Source organism: Leptonychotes weddellii, chromosome 9, assembly GCF_054177405.1.
Source record: "Leptonychotes weddellii isolate Sample4059 chromosome 9, ASM5417740v2, whole genome shotgun sequence".
NCBI classification, from domain to species: Eukaryota; Metazoa; Chordata; class Mammalia; order Carnivora; family Phocidae; genus Leptonychotes; species Leptonychotes weddellii.
In genome coordinates, this window is record NC_138377.1 from 89,551,901 (window position 1) to 89,572,399 (window position 20,499).

At 42.0% G+C, this 20,499-nt stretch overlaps 1 protein-coding gene and 1 pseudogene across 1 annotated transcript in view; both read right to left on the bottom strand.

Moving 5' to 3' along the window:
- RORA (RAR related orphan receptor A) overlaps window positions 1-17,185 on the bottom strand; it is a 101,258-nt gene extending 84,073 nt beyond the window's left edge. Inside the window, exon 1 of the mRNA XM_081831197.1 lies at window positions 17,035-17,185. Within this exon, the coding sequence (XP_081687323.1) occupies window positions 17,035-17,065 (31 nt within the window). The 5' untranslated portion in view covers window positions 17,066-17,185. The remainder of the gene's footprint in view (window positions 1-17,034) is intronic.
- Window positions 2,988-3,112, bottom strand: LOC145723639 (U4 spliceosomal RNA; annotated as a pseudogene).
- Window positions 17,186-20,499: the final 3,314 nt, after the last annotated feature.

The following is a 20,499-nucleotide window of genomic DNA, read 5'->3' on the forward strand; positions in this document are numbered from 1 at the left end:
AAGGGGAGGGGAGGGGAGGGAAAGGAGGGGAAGGAAAGAAGGAAGGAAGGGAGGAAGGGAGGGAGGGAAAGGAAGAATGGGAGGGAGGGAGGACAGGGAGGGAGGGAATGAAAGGAAAACATAAAGGTTGCTATCAGGCCTTTGTGATACAGAGTTATGGCTTTGTATACATAATTGACACATATAAATGCCATTAGTTTCCCTCCTGTAAAGTCATAAATTCAATTTTATGTTTGTGAAGTGGTGGTACAAAGGAATTGAGAATAAACAAAATGTGTGTTAAAGGACAGTGAAAAATTCCAAAGCCTTGAGTCTAGAGAGTATTTTCAGTACTGTGAGTATATTATTTATATAACAAATGTACTAGAAGGCCCTAGCCTTTTAGTAAGCTTTTTATTGAAGTGCAACATACCTCCAGAAACAGGCATCACAAATGGGAGCCTGATGAATTCCCACAGAGTGAGCCCTCTCAGACCAACATAAAAATGCCTTTTGGTTTTTAAATCATCTCCTATGCCTGGGTCAAAACCACTGAGTAATGCCAAACTTAATGTGTAAAACTAATTATTTTAAGTTTGGGTGGCAGGAAAATGCTCGAAATTTAACAAAATGTACTGCCTCAAAAGAGCCATTTTACTTAAAAGAGGATAATTATCTTGGGCATTGGGAGGAAGTTTTGTTTTCTTTTTCACCACGAGTGGGCATGTGGCTCTTTCTCCCACCCATCTTGCAAAGGTTAGAGCTTCGCCTTCTCAACAGCCCAAGGAGAGAGGATGCTGTCTTCATTTCCTTCCTCTCTGCTCCCATCCTTCCCCCACATTACCATCAGGAGCTGTTCTGAAACTAGGCCGATTTTGGGCAGATCCAAGAGGCAATGAGGGGCTGTTTCTGGTGGCCAGTCGAGCTGTGGACCACGGCATAACCTCCACTGACACAGTGAGTGTGTTTCAGCTTCTACCTTTAGTTGGCTACTAAAACCATGCCAGGAGTGAGGTAGCCCCATACTCTGACATCCATCTCGCTCTAGGGGCACCGAGTCCTCTCTGAGTTACAGGAGTCAGGAGCAAGACCCTAGAAAAGCAGAATGTGCCAAAACGCATTTGCTCCCGTTCAACTGACAGCCTGTTGACAGGAAACCAAATAGAACCAAGACCTGTGTGCCCCCTATTTGATAATAACAAAGAGGCCAATGGCCCAGCTCCATAGGACGATGTAAATGCCTATATGTTAGATGCCAACAAAGCGATTACAAAATTAACAACAAGTATTTGAACACGGCTTTCTAACTGCACGTTATTCTTCACAAGAAACTTCAGGGGAGGCTGGACGTTCATACATTTAATTAGTCTAATGGAATGGATTCTGCCAAGCACATCTGAAGTTAGTCGAGGGCTCAGCCTTCCTGCTGTGTCTTCAGTGCCAACAGACACCTGGGCAGAACTCTTCCCTCCTAGAGAAGGTCTGAGGGGGTACAAATGTGGACGGCAGGTGATGGGATCCTTCACTCGTGCAGTGGCGGGACCTGGGAGGGTTTTCTTTCCATCACTACATGCGGTAATGAAATTCCCCAAAGGGCCGGCATTCGTGGGAAAGTCTCACATCTACCAGGATTTGGAATAGCTCTGGAAGTCACACTAATGTTACAAAATATTTTTTCCTCGGTATAAGGCCAAACTGAAAAGACAAATAGCAGTAATTTACTGCAGTTTTTGCTAATGTAGTTTGCAGATGATTAAAGATAAATGTTAAAGCCTCTGTAAACCACAATTTTATGCCAAATCTGTTGTATCAAAAAACAACAAAAACTCTGAATATGTAATATCAGCAATGATTCTAGTCTTCCATGGCCATTAAAGGGAAAGACTATTTATAAAGAAAATAGAGATTAGAAAATTCGTTTTTGAATTCATGTTTGAAAGTGCTTTTTTTGTTTAATATATAATTCATGGCTTATCTGTTGAATTTATCTAAATCTAAAGCCCTTTCCATTGTTACCATGTGCTTTGTCACAAAATCTTCCATCTCCTAGGGTAAACTGTACAGCAGTGATTCTCAAACTTTTTTTTTTTTTAAGATTTTATTTATTTATTTGACAGAGAGAGACACAGTGAGAGAGGGAACACAGGCAGGGTGAGTGGGAGAGGGAGAAGCAGGCTTCCCGCTGAGCAGGGAGCCTGATGGGAGCTATGATCCCAGGACCCTGGGATCGTGACCTGAGCCGAAGGCAGACGCTTAACGACTGAGCCACCCAGGCGCCCAACTTTTTTTTTTTTTTTTTTTTTAAGAGAGAGAGTGTGCACGTGTTGGGGGGAGGCAGATGGAGAGGGAGAGAGAAAATCTTAAGCAGGCTCCACACCCAGCACGGAGCCCCACACAGGGCTCCATCTCACAACCCTGAAATCATGACCTGACCCAAAATCAAGAGTCAGCTGCTTACCTGACAGAGCCACCCAGGCATCCCCCCCCATTTCTTTTTTGGTTCTCCAACTTTTTGGTGTCTGGCATCTAGATCCCTTTATATATTTAAAAGTCCCAAAGAGCTTTTGTTTATGTGGGTAATGCATCAGTAATGACCATACAAAAAATTAAAACTGAGAAAATGTAAAAATATTTACTTATAGTTAATTTAAAAATAATAGTAATAAACTCATTACAGATTAACACAAAGTATTTTTATGATAAATATGTTTTCCCCAAAACGGTTAATCCGAAGAATGCCATTCTTTTTACATTTTTGCACATCTCTTTAATTTCTAGATTATAGAAGACAGGTGGACTCATACCTGCTTCTGCATTCTGTCTGTTGTGTTCTTTTGGTTGAAGTACATGAAAAAAATCTGGCCTCACACAGACACGTAGCTGGAGGAGGGTTATTTTATAGCCTTATCAGATAATTTTGGATAGCCTTCTTTGATATTACACCAAAACTCCCCGAATGGTGGTTTCTTAAAGGTTAGTTGGAATATGAAACCTGAAACCCTCTCGTTATTTTTTGTACTCTGTTAAATTCAAATAGATTGGTATATTTTGTACTTTGGGAAAAGTTTTCAATTAGCAATAATCGCGCCTCAGATAAACCTCATTGGCTACAATACTGCCACTGGGCAAAGCTTATTTTGTACTTTGAATGAATCTTCTACCCATGCATTGGTCACTTCGGAACTATTAGTTCACGGAGTTATGTAGTTCTTCCAGATGTTGCCATATTTCATTACTAAATGAGATTATATCGAGCAACCACGTTTATTAATATCACCGCCTACATCATCAGGAACGTCTTTAAATATTGAGAAGCAGCCACATGCATGGTGTTGGATACAAGTATTCCAAAATTCTATTTGCCTAAAAGCTTGAGCTTATTGGCAATAAATACTGCCAGCTATTTTTCTTGAAGTGACAGGCTCACTTGGTTCATTTTTGAGAAAATATATGACCTATACTAAGTCTGAATAGCTAGTCAGTCGTTCTAGTAAGTAAAAGGCATTCCATTCAAAAAGCAGCTAGTTCAGCTATTAACTCTAACAATGGCCCAGTGCTTTCCCCCTCCCCCCCAAACATCCTCCTTCAGTACGTAGCAGAAGCGCTTTATGTGTACTTCCCATTTTGTTATAAAGAATATTAAAAAGACCTGTACTTGAGGGTTGAAATTTAGTACACTTAATAATCTTTACTGCTTCATCAAGGACATTCTCAAATGAACCTGGCACTGTTTTGTTAACAGCAAGTCCGCAGTAATAGCAAATACGATGATGACTTGTACAGGTTGGTGTCCCTGCCTTGATTCCTGCAAAGGTGCCAGTTTTACCCCCCAAGGCTTTGGCACTATTCATGCCAAATGGTCAGTACAGTGAAAAGGGCAAATAATATCTCAGTGTTATTATACAGATTGTTTTTTATCTCTTGTAACCCTTCAAAGGGCCTCGGGGCCCCCAGGGGTGCCTGGATCCCACGCTGAGGACCACTGCCACAGAGGATACTAACAGTATAAATCCACTCTCTAATCTGCTCAGTACTTATGTCCTTGTGGGCTTCACATAAAGAAGATTTAAAAGGTTTATTTCTGTCTCCACCCTCCTGCCCTCCCTGCTTAAAAAAAAATTCCATTGTGGCAATTCAACATAAATTGTGTATATAGAACAAAGAAATTGCAGTACTCTTGATTTCATCAGCATTTTCCTCCCTAACAAGGAAAGCTGCTCCAACAAGCTATTGGGAAAACTATCTTGAGTTATAGGAAATATGACCTGCTCGGTCCCCCCTCTATCCCATGTAACACCCAACCCTCCCGAACCCTACCCTATCACCACTTCAGGGGTATTTCGGATGAGCTCTTAGTAGTGTCCTCAGAAATAATTGGGTGTCCTAATTCAGCCACATGCAAATTAATGCTCCCCTAAAGAGGCCTTATTATAATTTCCAACCCTTGATGTCTACATAATCCCCTATAGTTCTTTAACTTTTTGCTTTCTAACTTCTGTTTACCGATGCACTACTTTTGTCAGCTCAGTATAGCATCAATTAGTAACACAGTTGTGTTTATTAGGTCTCCCCAGAGCCTTGAGAGAGCTGCTTTGTATTTATTAATGACTACACAGAGCACTACTATTTTTCAATAGCATTTAAAAATGAGTAAATTACTGAAGATGAACTATAAAAGAACCTCAAATTTCAAAGGCAAGCAAAAAAAAAGGCACATTATTTCAAATCACCCATAATACTTGCATGGTTAATTTTATTTTCAATTTAATATTAAGGGGGGGGTCATATCTAGACTTTTCTTCCTGTTCTACTTTTGGCATTTTTCATTCTGGAGTAGAACCCATTCAATTTATAGAACTGAGGTACAGATCTGGTGATTAATTAAGAGCCGGTTTAACAGGTCCAAATTTCATTATCACACACACCTGTTAAGTAATGCACACCTGATTCAGCAGACATCCACCCACAAGGTTAATTTAAAAAAAATAAAAAGCAAACAAGAGAGAGAGAAAGGCATAACTCCACAAACTTAGGTCCAGCTTAATGTTCTCAAGAATAATTCTAAACCACCAACTTGAAATGTATCCAATTTGTACTCTCTTATTTTGTGAATAATTGCCTATATTCTATTAGGTGAATTCAGAGCTGCCCACACTGCTACAGAATTCGTTACTTAAGGAAATCAGAGAGACCAATCTCCTGTGCGATGAATCTTTCCTACCCAATCTTAAAGTGATGGGGAGCAAATATGACACTCATTTGCCCTGCTTTTTCTATATTCCTGGTCACTTATGAAATGAAGACGCTGATCTGCAAAAATCACTTTGCATTCGTGAAAGGAGCTATGGGAGCTCCCCCTGAGCATCTGGCTATGAGGCAGAAACATACCTCAGTGCACTTCCTTTGTCTTGCACTTCATCTTTGATGTGCAAGTCACTGGTGGAGTAAGCTGTGATCGCTTTGATGTTGAACTTCTAGACTTTATTGTTACTAGCATGCCTACAAGGAGAGCTGTCAGTCATTTCTTACATCTGAACAACCATGTTTCTTTACGGCACCCCTTTTTACAAGCATCAGTCCTTAAATACATGTTTTCACATTCCTGATTACCACACTATCTTTGTCGGGGGAGGGCTGCGCTCAAATAACTATGGCACCCACATTTTCTGTAAACACCCTGAGGCATCATCAGATGGCTGGTAACCAACCTTCTTCAACAAGAGAAGCCTGAGCACAAAACATATTTCTAGCAAATGAAAACATTCTGAAAACGCTCAAGCCATCTTAACAAGTCAAAATGAGTAGTTTAGCCAATATTTCCCCTAAGCAGCCATTGAAATCACAGAGAAACTTCCATGCCACGTTAAAAGGGATTCTGAATGCAATAGCAGCAGGAGGCTCAGAAAGTCGGCCAAAACTTCGAGACATCTTAACTCATCTTAAACAACTTTGTTTCTCTGCAATGGTGGAAACAAAACACTTCTGTTCTACATGATTTTGCTTGTGACAGAAATACTGATGTGAAATAGACTTCTGCCAAACCAATTATTTTATTAAACCATTTTCAGAAGCTGCTTGCTGTTGCGGATGCAATGTAAGTTAGAAGATGATTTTTCATAATTTAACGTCTGAGGCAAACATATGGCTTTGTATACAACGTGTGTACAGTTCCTTAAATATATACACACAAAATAGGCAATATGCTCATCTTTAAAATTCTCCGTTGAAAAAGACACGGCTCTAATTTCATTTACCAGCTCCCATCAGATTTACTTTTCAAGCTCCTTTATCACTTCTGGAACTGCTGAATATTATCAAACCCCACTGGGACATTCCACACAAAAAGGAAATAAAGTTAAGGTGCTTACATCACACCAGCCCAGTTTATAATGAACTGCTACCTTTCTGAATAAATGTTTCAATGAAATCCAAGTTCTTAGAGATACTGGATCTCTAATGAGGAAGTACAATGACTTTATTTTTCATGACAGAGCTGAGTTCTGTTATTTTCCTTTCGTAAGCTGGCAACATAGGAGATACTGTTTCTGCTTGCTAATAAGCTGCAAACAATATATTAGGAGAGACTCAATTTTGTTGGGTTTCTGGCCTAGAATACTTGGTAAGGAATACAATTACTGTGGTATGCAATGGTTAAGATGATTCCAGGGTTTCCATCTTTATGCAACCTCCCTGCCCCTAACCTCCTTGGTTTTAACTCAACCATCAAAAATGGAAAAGGCTTTGGAATAGAATTTGATAAATAAGGGATTTCTGTAATTTACCAGAACTAAGTCTGGATATATTTATTATTAATATTAATGAAAGCTTGCTTGTTCTTAAATTTATTTAAATTATTGGCTAAAAGTAATCATCTTTTTCTACCTTAAATTTTCACTTTTGAAATGAATGGATGAGCTGATTGAGGCACCTACAGCAATTAAGGGTTGAGACAGGGAATAAGGAAACTAGAAGGCATTCATCTGTTTCCTCCAAGTCTTGAACAAGAAACTAGATCATCTTTCTGTTTGAATAGAAACTTTTCATCAAATGAGAGATCTGGAAAAGACCTTGATGGCTATCAAGTCTCTCGAACTTAACAAATGGGGGAAGCGAGCAACTGAGGTAACCTGACAATTATTTGAGTAGTAGATGTGAGAGGAGAACCCACATCTTCCCCCACCCAACATGAAGGGGGGTGGTTTCTGCCATCCAATGCTGTTTCCCTGCACTGGGGACCAATGACTCGTGTGTAAAGTCAGGGTGTTGAACTTCAGGGGTTTCTCAATCCGAGTCACACGGGCAGCTTAAAAAATTAACAGTACTTGAGTCCCACCTCAAACCAATAAAATCAGAGCCTCTAGGAGTGCAGGCTGGGCTTGAGTATCTTTAAAAAGCTCTCTAGACAGTCCAATGTGCAGACAAGGTTGAGAACTAAGGGACCAGATGACCTCTATGCACCTTCCTGAGTCTACGGCCGAACGTTCACTATCAGTTGGAAAAAATTCTTGGACTGTGTTCCCAGACATTCATCCAGGAGGCCATACACATTTCTAAGCCATCACACTGTTTGCCTGTTAGCCTAGCTGTTGTCACCTGTTCTTATCTAGTTCATTTATGTGTTTACTTAGGTATTATCTAGCTCTTCCCACCCGAATGTACACTCACCAAGGCCGGAGACAAAGCTCACTGTGTTCACTGCGGCTTCTACAATCCACAGCATCATACCTGCCACAATAATGGGATATCGCACCACCATTTTCCAAAGAAAGAGGGGTCTGGAGTTGTGGTGTGGAAGGGGGTGGGCTGCCTTCTCCATCAACCAGAGCAGTTCTGTTTTTCTCAGTTTCACCAGACTAGAATCGAAGCTGTGTGAAGGCAGTGTTGTGCCTGCCTCATTCATACTCAGCTACCTCCAGTTCCTGGAAGTGGGCAGACCTGAAAGGTGCGCTGGGCCTGAGAAATACTTGTAAATAGGAAGCACTGATGAGACTGCCAGGGCTAGAACCTTTACTTTGTTGCAGACAAAAGCAACATAGAAAAGACATCACTGTTTTCCCTGGAGTTGGTCTCGACTCCTATGGCACAATCCCCAGCCTACCCCCACTGGGTGGTCAAAATGGTGGCAAGAGCCAGCCCCTGGGGCTCACTAAATGCCGGAAGGCCAGAGCTCCCCAGGAGGATTGATGCAGAAAAGGCAGTGTTTGGGAAGTATCACCAGCACCTCCCACACCAAAGTCTCAGGGTGTCCTGCCTGTTTGGGCCACTTGGGGTAACAGATTTGGAGTATGCCCACTTCCTTCCACACGCTAGTAGAGAAAGACCAAAATAATCAGAAGATTATGTCAAGTGTGTTAATAACATCCAAATAATGGCAGAAATTGCTCATGTTGGGCATCTCTTCCAGCCTGAAAGGAGATTCCGTGGACTGAAGGGAAGGCTCACGCTTATCCTAATACCATTTACCTTTCTGAGCTCTACTCTCCACACCAAAGACCAGAGCAATGCTTCCCAAACTTGCCAGATCCTCAGTCACCAGAAGAGCTTTGACAAATTCAAATTCCTTGGTCTCACCCCAGACTATCGGAAGCAGGATCCAGGCAGGTGGTGATGGAGAATGAGAGTTCACTTTTTAAATGCTTCCCAGTTGACTGTGGGCCACGAGGACCAAATGGAGAGAATCAGGCTCTCTCCGGCTGGGACCTACGAATCTCCCTTTTGAACAGACTCTGGGTTATGAGTTGTACTCTCAAGTTTCAGAACCCCTACTTGAGGCAGGATTTTAGAACTAAACTCTGGCTTATTTGGAAGGAAATCCTGTTCGCACATAAGTATAATGATTGGCTTTATCCAATTACAGTACCATTTCATTGTGTGTGTCGCAAATTCTCCTTTATTTTAAATGGCATCTCGCTCACGGAAGCTGCAAACCTATAAGAACAACGGTTTTAAAGCAGCTGTCTCTGGCTAAGTGTGGCTGCCAATCTCTCAGTGCATTTTTTAGACGCTAATTCACGGCTTAAGAGACACAACTGGGGGGCAGGTGTCTCAGCTCTATAATAGCACATAGGTGGTCCCTGTATAACCCAGCACACAGGACGCACTTAATAAGAATTTGCTGAAACAAATTTATTTATTTATGCCGTGTTCTGCACAAGATTTGACATGAAATAAACAAATAAAAGAAGGGGGGGAACCCCAGCAACTGAAAAATGAAAATAACATTCTATGAAAAAGAGAATATTTGTCATGTGGTGAAAGAATCACACTCCTGGGTGGCGTAGTTTAAAAAAACGGTTTGCTTCAATAACTGATCTGAAACTTAACCACAAGTCTTCACTTCTGAACCACTATCTTATTTCTATGATGGAAAAGTTTAAACAGCAGGTTCTTCTTGCTTTTATCCCACCCCCCTCCTTGTTTTTCACATAAAGATGCAATTTCACCTTTCCAGTAGGAACAAGGGAGCCTGTCATCCTTTAAAATCTCGGTGATTACCCGTCATTATTATTATCCTGGTTATTCCAGCTTGGCTCCGAAGCCTTGACTTCTTGAGCAATGCAAAATTCATGTAAACCTGTATTCTCATTCTTCTGCAAGGCCTCATTTCCTTAAATGATATTAAAGGATCAATACTTACTTCTCTGATTCCAACACAGAAATTAGATCATTTTATGATTGTTTCACACTTGATATGCCACCGAAATCTGAGCCTGCAATTCACTCGTATTTTCTATTTATCCTAAAAATTACAGAAATGTATTCTTATTTCTATTTTGTGCAGTGTTTTTTAAAGCATAAACTCTATATGATGTTCTAAAAATCTACGTAACATATACTCTATATTTTGGGCAAATTGCTTACACTGAAATGAACCAAATGATCTAACCATAGTCTTCATATATCAAGTGGTTAATAGTTTTGCATCCATGTTTAAAATTATTTTATTGCCAAAAAAAGCTACAATAGTTTATTTCTTTCTAAATGTTTGATCTTTTTTGGAGAAAAAAATAGCTCTAGGTTTAAAAAGGGAAAATGCAGATCAAATGACAATCTCTTTTTAAATTTTATTTGAGGGTCGGGGAATAGAATCAAGGTTGAAACTAAAAATTACAAGGATTACCATTAAGGTCATAATAATTGTTTACTCAAACCAAATCTCATTTACATCCTAAAATTTAATATGGAGCCAAACAGAATTTTGTCATTCAGCTTTAAAACTTCCCTTACTATCAAACAAGGAAACTTTTGAAATTCATTATCTCCACCACAGTTGCATTTCTCTTTTTTTTTTTTTTTAAGATTTTATTTATTTATTCGACAGAGAGAGAGATCACAAGTAGGCAGACAGGCAGGCAGAGGGAGAGGGAGAAGCAGACTCCCTGCTGAGCACAGAGCCCGATGTGGGGCTCGATCCCAGGACCCTGGGATCATGACCTGAGCCAAAGGCAGATGCTTAACCATCTGAGCCACCCAGGCGTCCCAACACAGTTGCATTTCTAATAACCATTTAAAACAATGCACTACACTTTGGAATCTGATGAAGAATGCCCCACAGCAAGTGAAAAAATAATTTCAACCTTTGACCCCCTCCACTAGCCTGATGGGAAATTCACTGGCACCATTATCGCTTTCGGCTTTCCGCGAATAAGTAACCACTAGAGGGCAGCCTTATCTCAGAACTGACACCAGTTTGGAGGAAAACACCTCACAAATGCTTCTCATGTGCCATTAATTATTTTTAGAATATCTTTGATTTTCCTAGATATTTAATAGCCAACTTCAGTTCACCTAAAAGCATTTCTAAATAGGTCAAAAGTCCACTTTCACAAATTATGATATCACACAGACCGGTCATGCGATGGCCTAAAGATACAGCCTAGCCTATGTATCTTTAAAAATTTAAAACAAGATTTAAAAATCTTTACTCTTTACTACGTGGCAGGTTAAGTGCTGAGTCAATCATAACACAACTAGTACTGGGGTTCCACTTTTGGCAACAGAATCTCCAGAGGTTCTAGACAAACTTACGTATGCGTGAAGAAGAAAGAAACTGACCAAGATTGCGGGAAGACTGACAGGATAGAGTGCAGTGGAGAGGGTCAGCAAAGATTAAGGTCAGAGCTGTGTGTGTTTCATACCATGAGTCTTCAAATAGCTGACAATCTTTCACTTGAAAGATGGATTAAATATGTCTATACAGCCCCCAAAGAAAGGATCAAAATCAAGGGATTAAAAATACAAAGAAGAGACTTATGCTTGATATAAGAAGAATTTTCTAATTTGAGATGGAATAAGCTATCCCGAACAATAGTGAGTTTCCCGTCGTAAAAGGTGTTCAAGTATAACCAGACAACCATTTGGCAGGTATGATGTGGAGAACCAAAGGCCAGTAGGACACGTATCTGAGTGACTTCTCAGGTTTCTTCTCTCCCCAAGACTCTATGAAATAACACTGCTTTGCTTTCAGACAAACACATCTCAATCCAGTCAGCAGAAAAGTAAACACCCATCAAGAAATGAGCTTTTGCAGATCTATCTACTTGGAAACTTTTACTCTCGTGTGATTTTCTAAAAGACAACAGATTTCTCAAGAGTATGTCCACAATCATGCCCCTTCGCTGTCATGGAAACACTCCGGGACAGCACTCACAAGCCCAAGGCTTCATCAGCTTTCTACATAAAGGCATTATTAAAACTAGAAGATGCATTTGTGAATGCTCCCTTTGCCTAAAGATAAGTGGAACACATACAGATAAATCTCTAGCTCAATTCTATCATAATGGAGGTAGGTTATACAGGTTAGCTGCACTTCATAGTATTCTGTATTCTTTAGGAAGGTAATGCTTACATTGCACCCAGATCCTCTTATAACAAGCAGACTTAATGAAAATCATGGATGAAGAGAGCTAATGATGAGCAAATAAGAATAACCCCATTTGTACCAAATTGATTTTATTAAATAGTAATTTAAAGATATTAGGCTCAGCAAAGCATTACATAATCGAATCTATTTTTTTCTCTTATAAATGCACGAGTTATAATTTTCACTAACTAGAGACAAAGTTATATCCAGGACATTTTCACAGCTTCTTCTAGGGGAGGCAGCATGAAAATAGTGGAAATTAGAACTCCTGTCCTTGCTTCACCATTTATCAGCTGGAAGAGCTTGGCTACAGCAACATAACCTCTAAGAGCTTCACTTCAGCCAAAAACCATGAGAGTATCAGTGACTTTCCACAGAGGATTAAATGAGATAAGAATGTTTGTAAAACATAAAGTACAAAACAAATATAGATTAGCTCATCCATCTATGTATTTATGAAATGCCTAGTAAACTTCAGAGGGAATAAAATAAAAATCAAAAAATGAAATCACTGGCAAACCTAGGGAATAGGTTGGACATGGCTTTTCATACTCACAGGAGCAAAGATTTTTAAAATTATCACATTACCTCCTTATAATGTGATGAAGGCTACCAAATGTCACTTTAAAAAGAAAATCCAGAAATAAAAGTTTTCAACTACTTTCTTGCATTTTGCCCAAGGGCTAATAATATATGCTATTATCGGTCTATTTAGACCTCTTATCTCTGGACATAATGCTCCGACAATTTACAGAAAAGCATGCATACTAACAAATACGAAAAGCTCTGACTATGAATCTCTAAGTCCATGACTCAAACGCTGGGCTGGAAGGGAGGTATCCTCAGGGGAGGATCTAGAAATGGGGGAGAGGGAAAATTTGTCAGTCATTCCTCATAGGGTCAATACGTGGTCTTTCACATAATATCAAATGTCAGTTCATACGTGTTGTCACTGGTGGATCTTTCCAAATTATCTTTTTTTTTCTTTTTTTTTTTTTAAAGCAGAGAAACATACACATGGTGTAGCTGCTGATTCTGAGTCTAATTATGGTTTTAATACTTACGAAATACTAAATAGGTAGATTAAAGCAGCCTTGATTTCTTACTAATAAGCACTATGAATATTTAGACTGCATCAGAAAACATTTCTATGACGAAGTACTTAGATTTATTCCATGCAATGGGTTTTATTGATGACTAAAATAATTTAAGAGAATTTTAAGAAAACCAAACTCCAACTCTACCCCTGCAGATCGATCCATCCATCTATCTAGTTAACTCTTTCTCCCAGGAAATGGCCATTTGTAAATATTATTTTCTTAGACGACACTGAGCAAATTACAAAATGGCTGGGTGCTATTGCAGGTGCTTTGCAATTATCTACTTGCTGATCTCATCCATTTCATTGTGATTCACTTGGCTGGAAGGGAAAGGTGAGAGAAAAAGGAGTGCAGTAAGAACTATTAACATATATTTACTAAATTTTCTACTAATTATAAAATAACCCCTAAGATATAAATCATATTCTATCTATCTATCTATCTATCTATCTATCTATCTATCTATCTATCTATCCATCCATCCCTCTATCGGACTACTTCCATTTAGAAATCGTATTATTTTATAACTGGGCAGCATCAAGAAATTACATGGTATTCAATTCAAATTAAGAGCAAAGTGGTTTACTCGAGTATGATGTTGCTTTGCATTTCAAGTGTTGTGATTCAAATATATAAAATCAAGAGGCTGCTCAAGAAAAGGGTGCTTTAAAAATATTCTCTACTTCATAGAGGGTCTGAGCTCCCCCCTCCTCCCATGGACAGATGGATTCAGAGATCCTCTTTGTCTTTAAAAGAGCTGACCCCTCCTTGCCCGATGAACTCTGCCCGGTGGCACAGCCCTTTGGATTTTCTCTTTTCAAGATCCAGCCATCACCCTTCTCCCAATCCTACCCATCAAAGGTCACAAAAATGGGACAAAAATCCCTGCTAAGGGATACCACTGACGGGATGCTTGAAAGAAGACCAGGGATAAAATTCACATTTCATTGGGTAAAAAGGAAGGCCAAGTTTTTCAAAACTATAAAATCAAATTTATGTGAGTTGGAAATACTACTAATCACCAACACAAAATATTTTCAAAGCAGTAAGGTGAAGTTTTTCATTTGCACATGAATTGTGCTGGGGGAAGAATCTATTATGGGACAGAAATTCCCTGTAAGCCTCTCTCCACTCTAACTCCATTTACATGAGCATAGGCTGAGCACTCATGAAGCAAAGGGGTATATAATCTACGGAAACTGATGAAGCCCTTGCATTTCCATTCAGCACACGGCTGTTGCCTGACATTTGGCCAATGCACTTTTATGATGAGCAGAAGAAGTGCTCCCCTGATTATAAATGTTATCGCTGGCTCTCTCTGTTTGCCCAAGAAGCAATCCAAATGGTATTGGAATTTTGTTGTTAATTAAACAAAAACAAAACTGAAGGATGAGACCAGAGTTGCTTAAATGAAGATTTATTACTTCTAAGCATGAAACCACTTTAAGTCTAAACTTATTTGACAACTAACGCAGAGGAAGGATTTTCTTCTTTGGTGAGTTCAAAAGGCCCAATTTAATGATGTTTAAAAAACATAAGTAATCAGCCAACAAAGAGAATGTTTCTCTTTTATGGTCGCTTGTTCTCTCCTCCTCCATCCACATGCATACATGTACCAAAAAGCTATATTATAAAGAGTACTTCTGTTTTGCAAGAAAAATCTAATTATACAAACTCTTACATATGGAACCAATTTAACTATTAAAAATAAGAGGCAGTAGGGAAGTATTTAATATGATTCTGGGCCAGTTTTCTTCCCCTTAAATCTGATATGGAAACATTTACAGCGTTCCTCATTTTCCCACAAACTATTTTTCTTCAGTTTAAATTTGCACCAAAGCGAGATAATCCCATTAAAACACAGGATGTTAGGATACTGGAAATGAAATATTCTAATTGTCCAGATGCATTCTATTTCTTTCTCTCTCTCTCACACTTATAGAAAAACTGCATTGCCAGTACTTCTGAGCTACTTTTCTCAAAGCACATTACCATGAATCTATTATCTAATGGCAGCCAGAGGTCACTCCAAGACAAATGTGTGGGCTAGAGCTTTTGGGGGATGTTAGTGGTTGTGTGATTCTCATGATTATATTAATAAGGGATAGTACCGAACTTTGTACTGGAGCTAGGAAAGCAAAATCCTTGGGAAGCATCAACATTAGATTAAAATAGTAAAACATACTTTCCTTATTGTTTGGTGGTTACTGTTCATGAGGGGAAATAATCTTAGCTTTTCACCCCTCCCCCCAATCAACACAAATTATACAACATAAAATGGATAAAGACTGGCACTGACATCTTCCAAATAGCAAAATCTATTTTATAACCTAAAGGGGAAAAAAAAAAAAAACAAAAGAAAATGTGTTGACTACAAAGGCTATTTGAGTCGTTTTACTCTTACAGGATTAATAAAACGCAGGAAATAGCATAAAAGTTTTTTTGAGGGGGAGGGGAAAAGCATAGATTTCTTTTACCAAAAAAAAGTCGGTAAGAAAAACATTTTTTCTTTACAAAATGATTTTAAGTGCTTAAGAACGTGAATCACAAGGTTTTCCCTCCTTATTCTAAAAATGATTAAACCGCGTTTTCCGAAAGCCACGAAGGAAAGATAGAAAATTTGCCGTGGATACATCCTATAGAAAGATTTCATCTCAAGCAGCTCATCTTAGTGTCCAGCACGTTTCGGCCTGTTAATAATTAATAAAAGAGATGCCACCCAATCTCTAGTGAAGAAAGGCAACGCTCGGTGATCCGAAAGTAAACGCAGCTCAGATACGGAACTAGTGTCCTCCATCCTGGATTGCAACAAAACCTCAACCTACCAAACGCTTAACGCGCTCCCGGCGCCCGCGCTGATGGGCAGAACCCGCAGGACAGTCTGGGTCTGCAAAAACGCTGCGCATTAGGGGAGCCCGGTGCGCCGCAAACAGATGGGGTTCTAAATCCCCGCTCCCAGCGGCCGGGTCCGCGAAGCCGCTCGGGCAGATTATCCCCCCGGAGGAACCTGCTGGCGCACAAGCCGGCAACGCGCTGCTGGCTGAGTTTCTCCAGGGCTGTTTGCAGAGTCCTAAGAGCGTGGCTCGGTTTCTCCGGGCCGCACAGGCGACTTCCTGCACACCTCCAAACTTTGGCTCTCCCATTAGAAACTTCCCTGACTTGCCTCGGTTTTTTTCCCCTCACCTGGGAAGACCTCGAATCAATCCTCTCTTCAACTAGTGCCCCCTGCCATCCCCCCGCAGCCTACTAAGGAATCCTGATCTGGGCGGAAGGCCGGGCGGGGAGACTTGACCGCCACTAATCCGCGCGGGTCGGCCCTCACCGCCGTCTAACTTCCACCGCCGCCCGCGACTCCTGCGGGCAGGATTGCCTCCCCACGTCCACCCACAACCCAAAGTATCAAAGTGGGGGTGCCCTGCGGCTGCGGACGGTAGCCCAGAGAGTCTTGGCACGCTCGACAAGCCCGTCTCCCTCGGGCCCGGGCGCTTTCGGAAGTAGCCGCGGCGGGACGCAGAGCGAAACGGCCGCACTTTCCCGGCCCGCGGGCGCTCGGGGCCTCGGGGCCGCCACAGGGGGGAGGGCCCAAGGCCTGGGGCGCTGACCAGTCCCCAGGGATGACATCGCGTCGGCGCGCACGCACGGCCCGGCCCGGCCCGGCCGCAGCGCCTTCCCTACGTAGGCCGGAGCTGTCCGGGGTGCGGGCCCTGGGGACCGACCGCGGGCGTCCCCGGCTTCCTCCGAGCTCCCCGGATCCTCCCCCTCCCTTCCAGAAGCTCCGCGACTCCCAGCAAACTTTCTTCCGAGAGCCCCGCCGGGTGCCAGGCGGACCCGGGCAGCTGACAGGAGTCAGAGGGGGCGGAAGAGGGGGGTCCAGCCCGTGCGCCTTTGCCCCCTACAGGAGGCAGGCTGATCCCGCGGCCGGGCTCAGGTGGCGCCGCTGCTGTGGCCCAAAAGGCCCTGGCGGGGCTCCGGCGCCCAGCCCCGGGCAGTACGTGCGCTCGGGCAGGCGCGCCCACCCCTCCCCCTGCGCGCCCTCCTCCCCGCCCCCCGGAGCAGCCAGCCCACCCGGCCCCGGCGGGGCTCCCGGCTCACCTTTCATCGCTGCGATCACAAAATACATCATTTAAGCCGCGGTGCGGAGAGCGCAGGGAGAGCCGATGGTCCGACCCCGGAGCCCCCTCTGCCGCCGCCGCGCCGCCGCCGCCCGAGCCACAGCAGCAGCTGCCGCAGCTGCCCGCCCGCCGAGAGCCATCCCGAGCCATAAGAGGCTCCATGTGACCGGCTGACATCACGGCCGCCGCTCTGTTTACACCGCGCCCCTCCGCTTCCTCCCCGGGCGGGAGGCGGGAGGCGGGAGGCGGGAGGCAGGCGCGCCCCAGCGCCGCGCCCCGCCCCGCCCCCGCCGGCAGGTGAGCAGCGGCGGCGGCTCTGCGGGCGCACCCCAGCCCGGCGCTGCCCTACCGCGCCCCCGGCCCGCGCCCAGGCCCCCAGCCTTCTCTTCGCCTCCCAGAGCACCTGTGGTCGCCAGGGTGCTCTCTGCACGCAGCGCCCCGCGGAACGCGCTCCTGACCGCTTTCTGCCCTCGCCCCGTGGGGCAAGGGGCACGCCACCCGACGCCGCTCGCCCGCTTCCTTTCCGGAGCCCCCGGGGCGTTAAATACTCCAGGTCGTTGGCGGAAAAGAGGGGTTTGGCCTGGGGGCCGTAGTCACCCTCACTTCCCAGAGCGCCCCAGCTCTATTCGGACGGTAGGGCCCCCTACGGGGCCATGCACAACGCTGTCACCCGGACCTTGCCGGGGAGTGGAGTAAGTGCCTCCTAAGTCTTTCCCGGGAGACTCGGCCCGGGCAGGCGGAACTCGCCCACCCAGACGTCGGTAATCTCCATCACACCAACTTCACTAAAGGTCCTTGTTTACACCTCCCTCTTCCCCCAGGAACACTGTTATCTGGAAGGAGAGCAGAAAACTCCATGTGAATCACCTACACGATAATCCAATCGCCAGCCGCTAAATTCCCAGGCTCTTCCATATCAATCATTCTCTCCAGAGAACCCATCTGCAGGTGGGAAAGACTCTAGTTTTCACACCCTAAAAATGAGATATTGTGGCACTCTGGGAAGGGAAACAAAATACCTCTATAAAGGTAAACTTTGTGAATTTTAACTTAAAATTAATAATTCCCTCTGAACTTTGAAGCTTAATCCTTTTTACTGGCCTATGGAAACTTAAATCTTGACAGTATTATTAGATAAATCTCTTGAGGATGAATTTCAGATGCTTCATACCCAGAGTCTGCATTATTTAAAATTTTGCCGTATGTCCGTAACACTGACCATAACAGGAAAAGAAATCTCAAAAGCCCAGTTTGCATACCTGCTACTGTTCCTTCACACAACTTCAATTCTGCTTTCTTTTCTGATGGTCTATATTTCCATTTACAACTCAAAATATTAGATAGTTATTAGTTGATGCCTTCATGCTGATTAAATAAGGAGAGTCCTAGCATTTTTTCCCCCATATAACAGTTGTCCTTGCCCCCGAGTTGGGCTGTGATTTAAAATACAGGCAGACAATCAGCTCTGTAGAAAACTAGGATTCATATACCCCCCACCATCCCCAGCCTCTTTTTCAAGGCAAAATTTACACAGTCCTGATTTAGAAGGTCAGAAGAATTCATCATCCCTTAAATCAAGCCATAGCTTTAGAAAAGTTTGATTTCAGCTAAAGGCATCCTAAGAGTTTTTCCTTTAGATTTTTTCTTTTTTTATTTAAATTCAATTAGCCAACTTACAGTACATCATTAGTTTCAGATGTAGTGTTCAATAATTTATCAGTTGCTATAACATCCAGTGCTCATCACATCATGTGCCCTCCTTAATGCCCATCACCCGGTTACCCCATCCCCCTACTTTAGATTTTTTTTTCAAATAAAACCACGAAAATAAGAAATTATGAAAGTGTGAAGCCAAGACCTACCCATGTTAATTCAGCTGTCCAGCCATAGCAAAGTGGACAAGAGTTTCAAATGAATCAACCATACCCAGTATGAGGTTTACAATTATGAAATTAAATCACACCACCTTCCCATGATGCAAGTATCTCCCAATGAGGCAACACCCCTCAGTTACATTGACAGCATCCTTCATATTTGGTTCTTGATTTCCCTTGATTTAAGGACTTTATAACAAGGAAGAGTAAAGCCAAGCTATCTACTGGTAGGTCCCAGGTACAATTTTCTTTCCTTTGTACCATTGAAGGATGGAGAGACATCAGGGACTGCATGCTCATAGGTATGTTCTTCATATTCATTGTAAATGAATCCAGATACACTACTCGGAAAATTTGCAATGTTACTTTAAAACACTATCCTGTTTTAGAGAACAATGCTTTAAAAATGACCAAATCCATTAGCTCTAGCCTGCCTGTCAGACATCTGACTCCAAGGTAAATAGTCTTACATTACTAGTAATCGGTATTTATTTCCAGACCATTTCAAATGAAATCGGTAATTGGGAATGACATGTAACGTGACATGTGTGCTCCTGCAATTACAAGTAGTAGAATCAGTCATCCTATAGATATGTCCCCAATAGAAATATAATCTCATAATACTTATTTGAAATATTTACACATTTATTCAACAAAGACATTTCCAGGATAATGTAATACTGACCTTAGCCTTTGGAAATGTATTTCATTCTGGTCCTACAAATAATGAGCAACAACAGAATTTCAGATATTAAGTCTTAACCTTCCTGTGTGGCTAGATGCTATTTGTAATACATGCCTCTATTAAATGTCTTCAGCTTTTAACCCGGGGTATAATATTGTTCTTTATATTAACACAAAGCTCTCATGAAACTTTGAAAGTAAAAATGAGAGATGTTTAAAAAGAAAAACAAAACAAAACAACCTTGAAATACAAACTTTCTGTGGAATTATAAATCCTCCACCAAATAAATTAGTCAGGAATGAAAGGATCCATATCCCCCTTTGATACTACCAAATTTGAGCCATAAATGATGCACATTTCAGTGCAAACTTTTACCAACTATATATTAACATGTAGGAATAATTATTTGGATTATAATAAACAAACATTTAAGAAGTACCTACTATGGGGGAAAGCAGTATTAAGCAATATATTCTTTCCATTTAAATTTTTTTTTACCAAGTGTTCTTGAAAAGAAAATAGAAAAAGAATATTGCTAACATGAAGATAATTAAACCGGATGGGAATTCTTTACCATACATAGAATTATGTTATACATTACTTTTTGATTCAAATGTTTCTGTTGGCTAATCTCAGAAAAGGAGGGCACCCTGCATACTTACACATGTTATAAACACATGTAATTCATTTCAGAGTCCTCTAGTGCTGGTAACAGCCCCACATGGGGTCCCTATATACTGGGTTTCACATTTGATCTGTCACTTAGCAAGAAAGTGGAGAGACATTTCTGATGCCAGGTTGTTCCCAAATGCCTCCGAGGAAAGCCTGCTGTATTTCTACAGGATATCTAGACTGGAATGTAACCAGTAAATTGGTGCCAATCTTC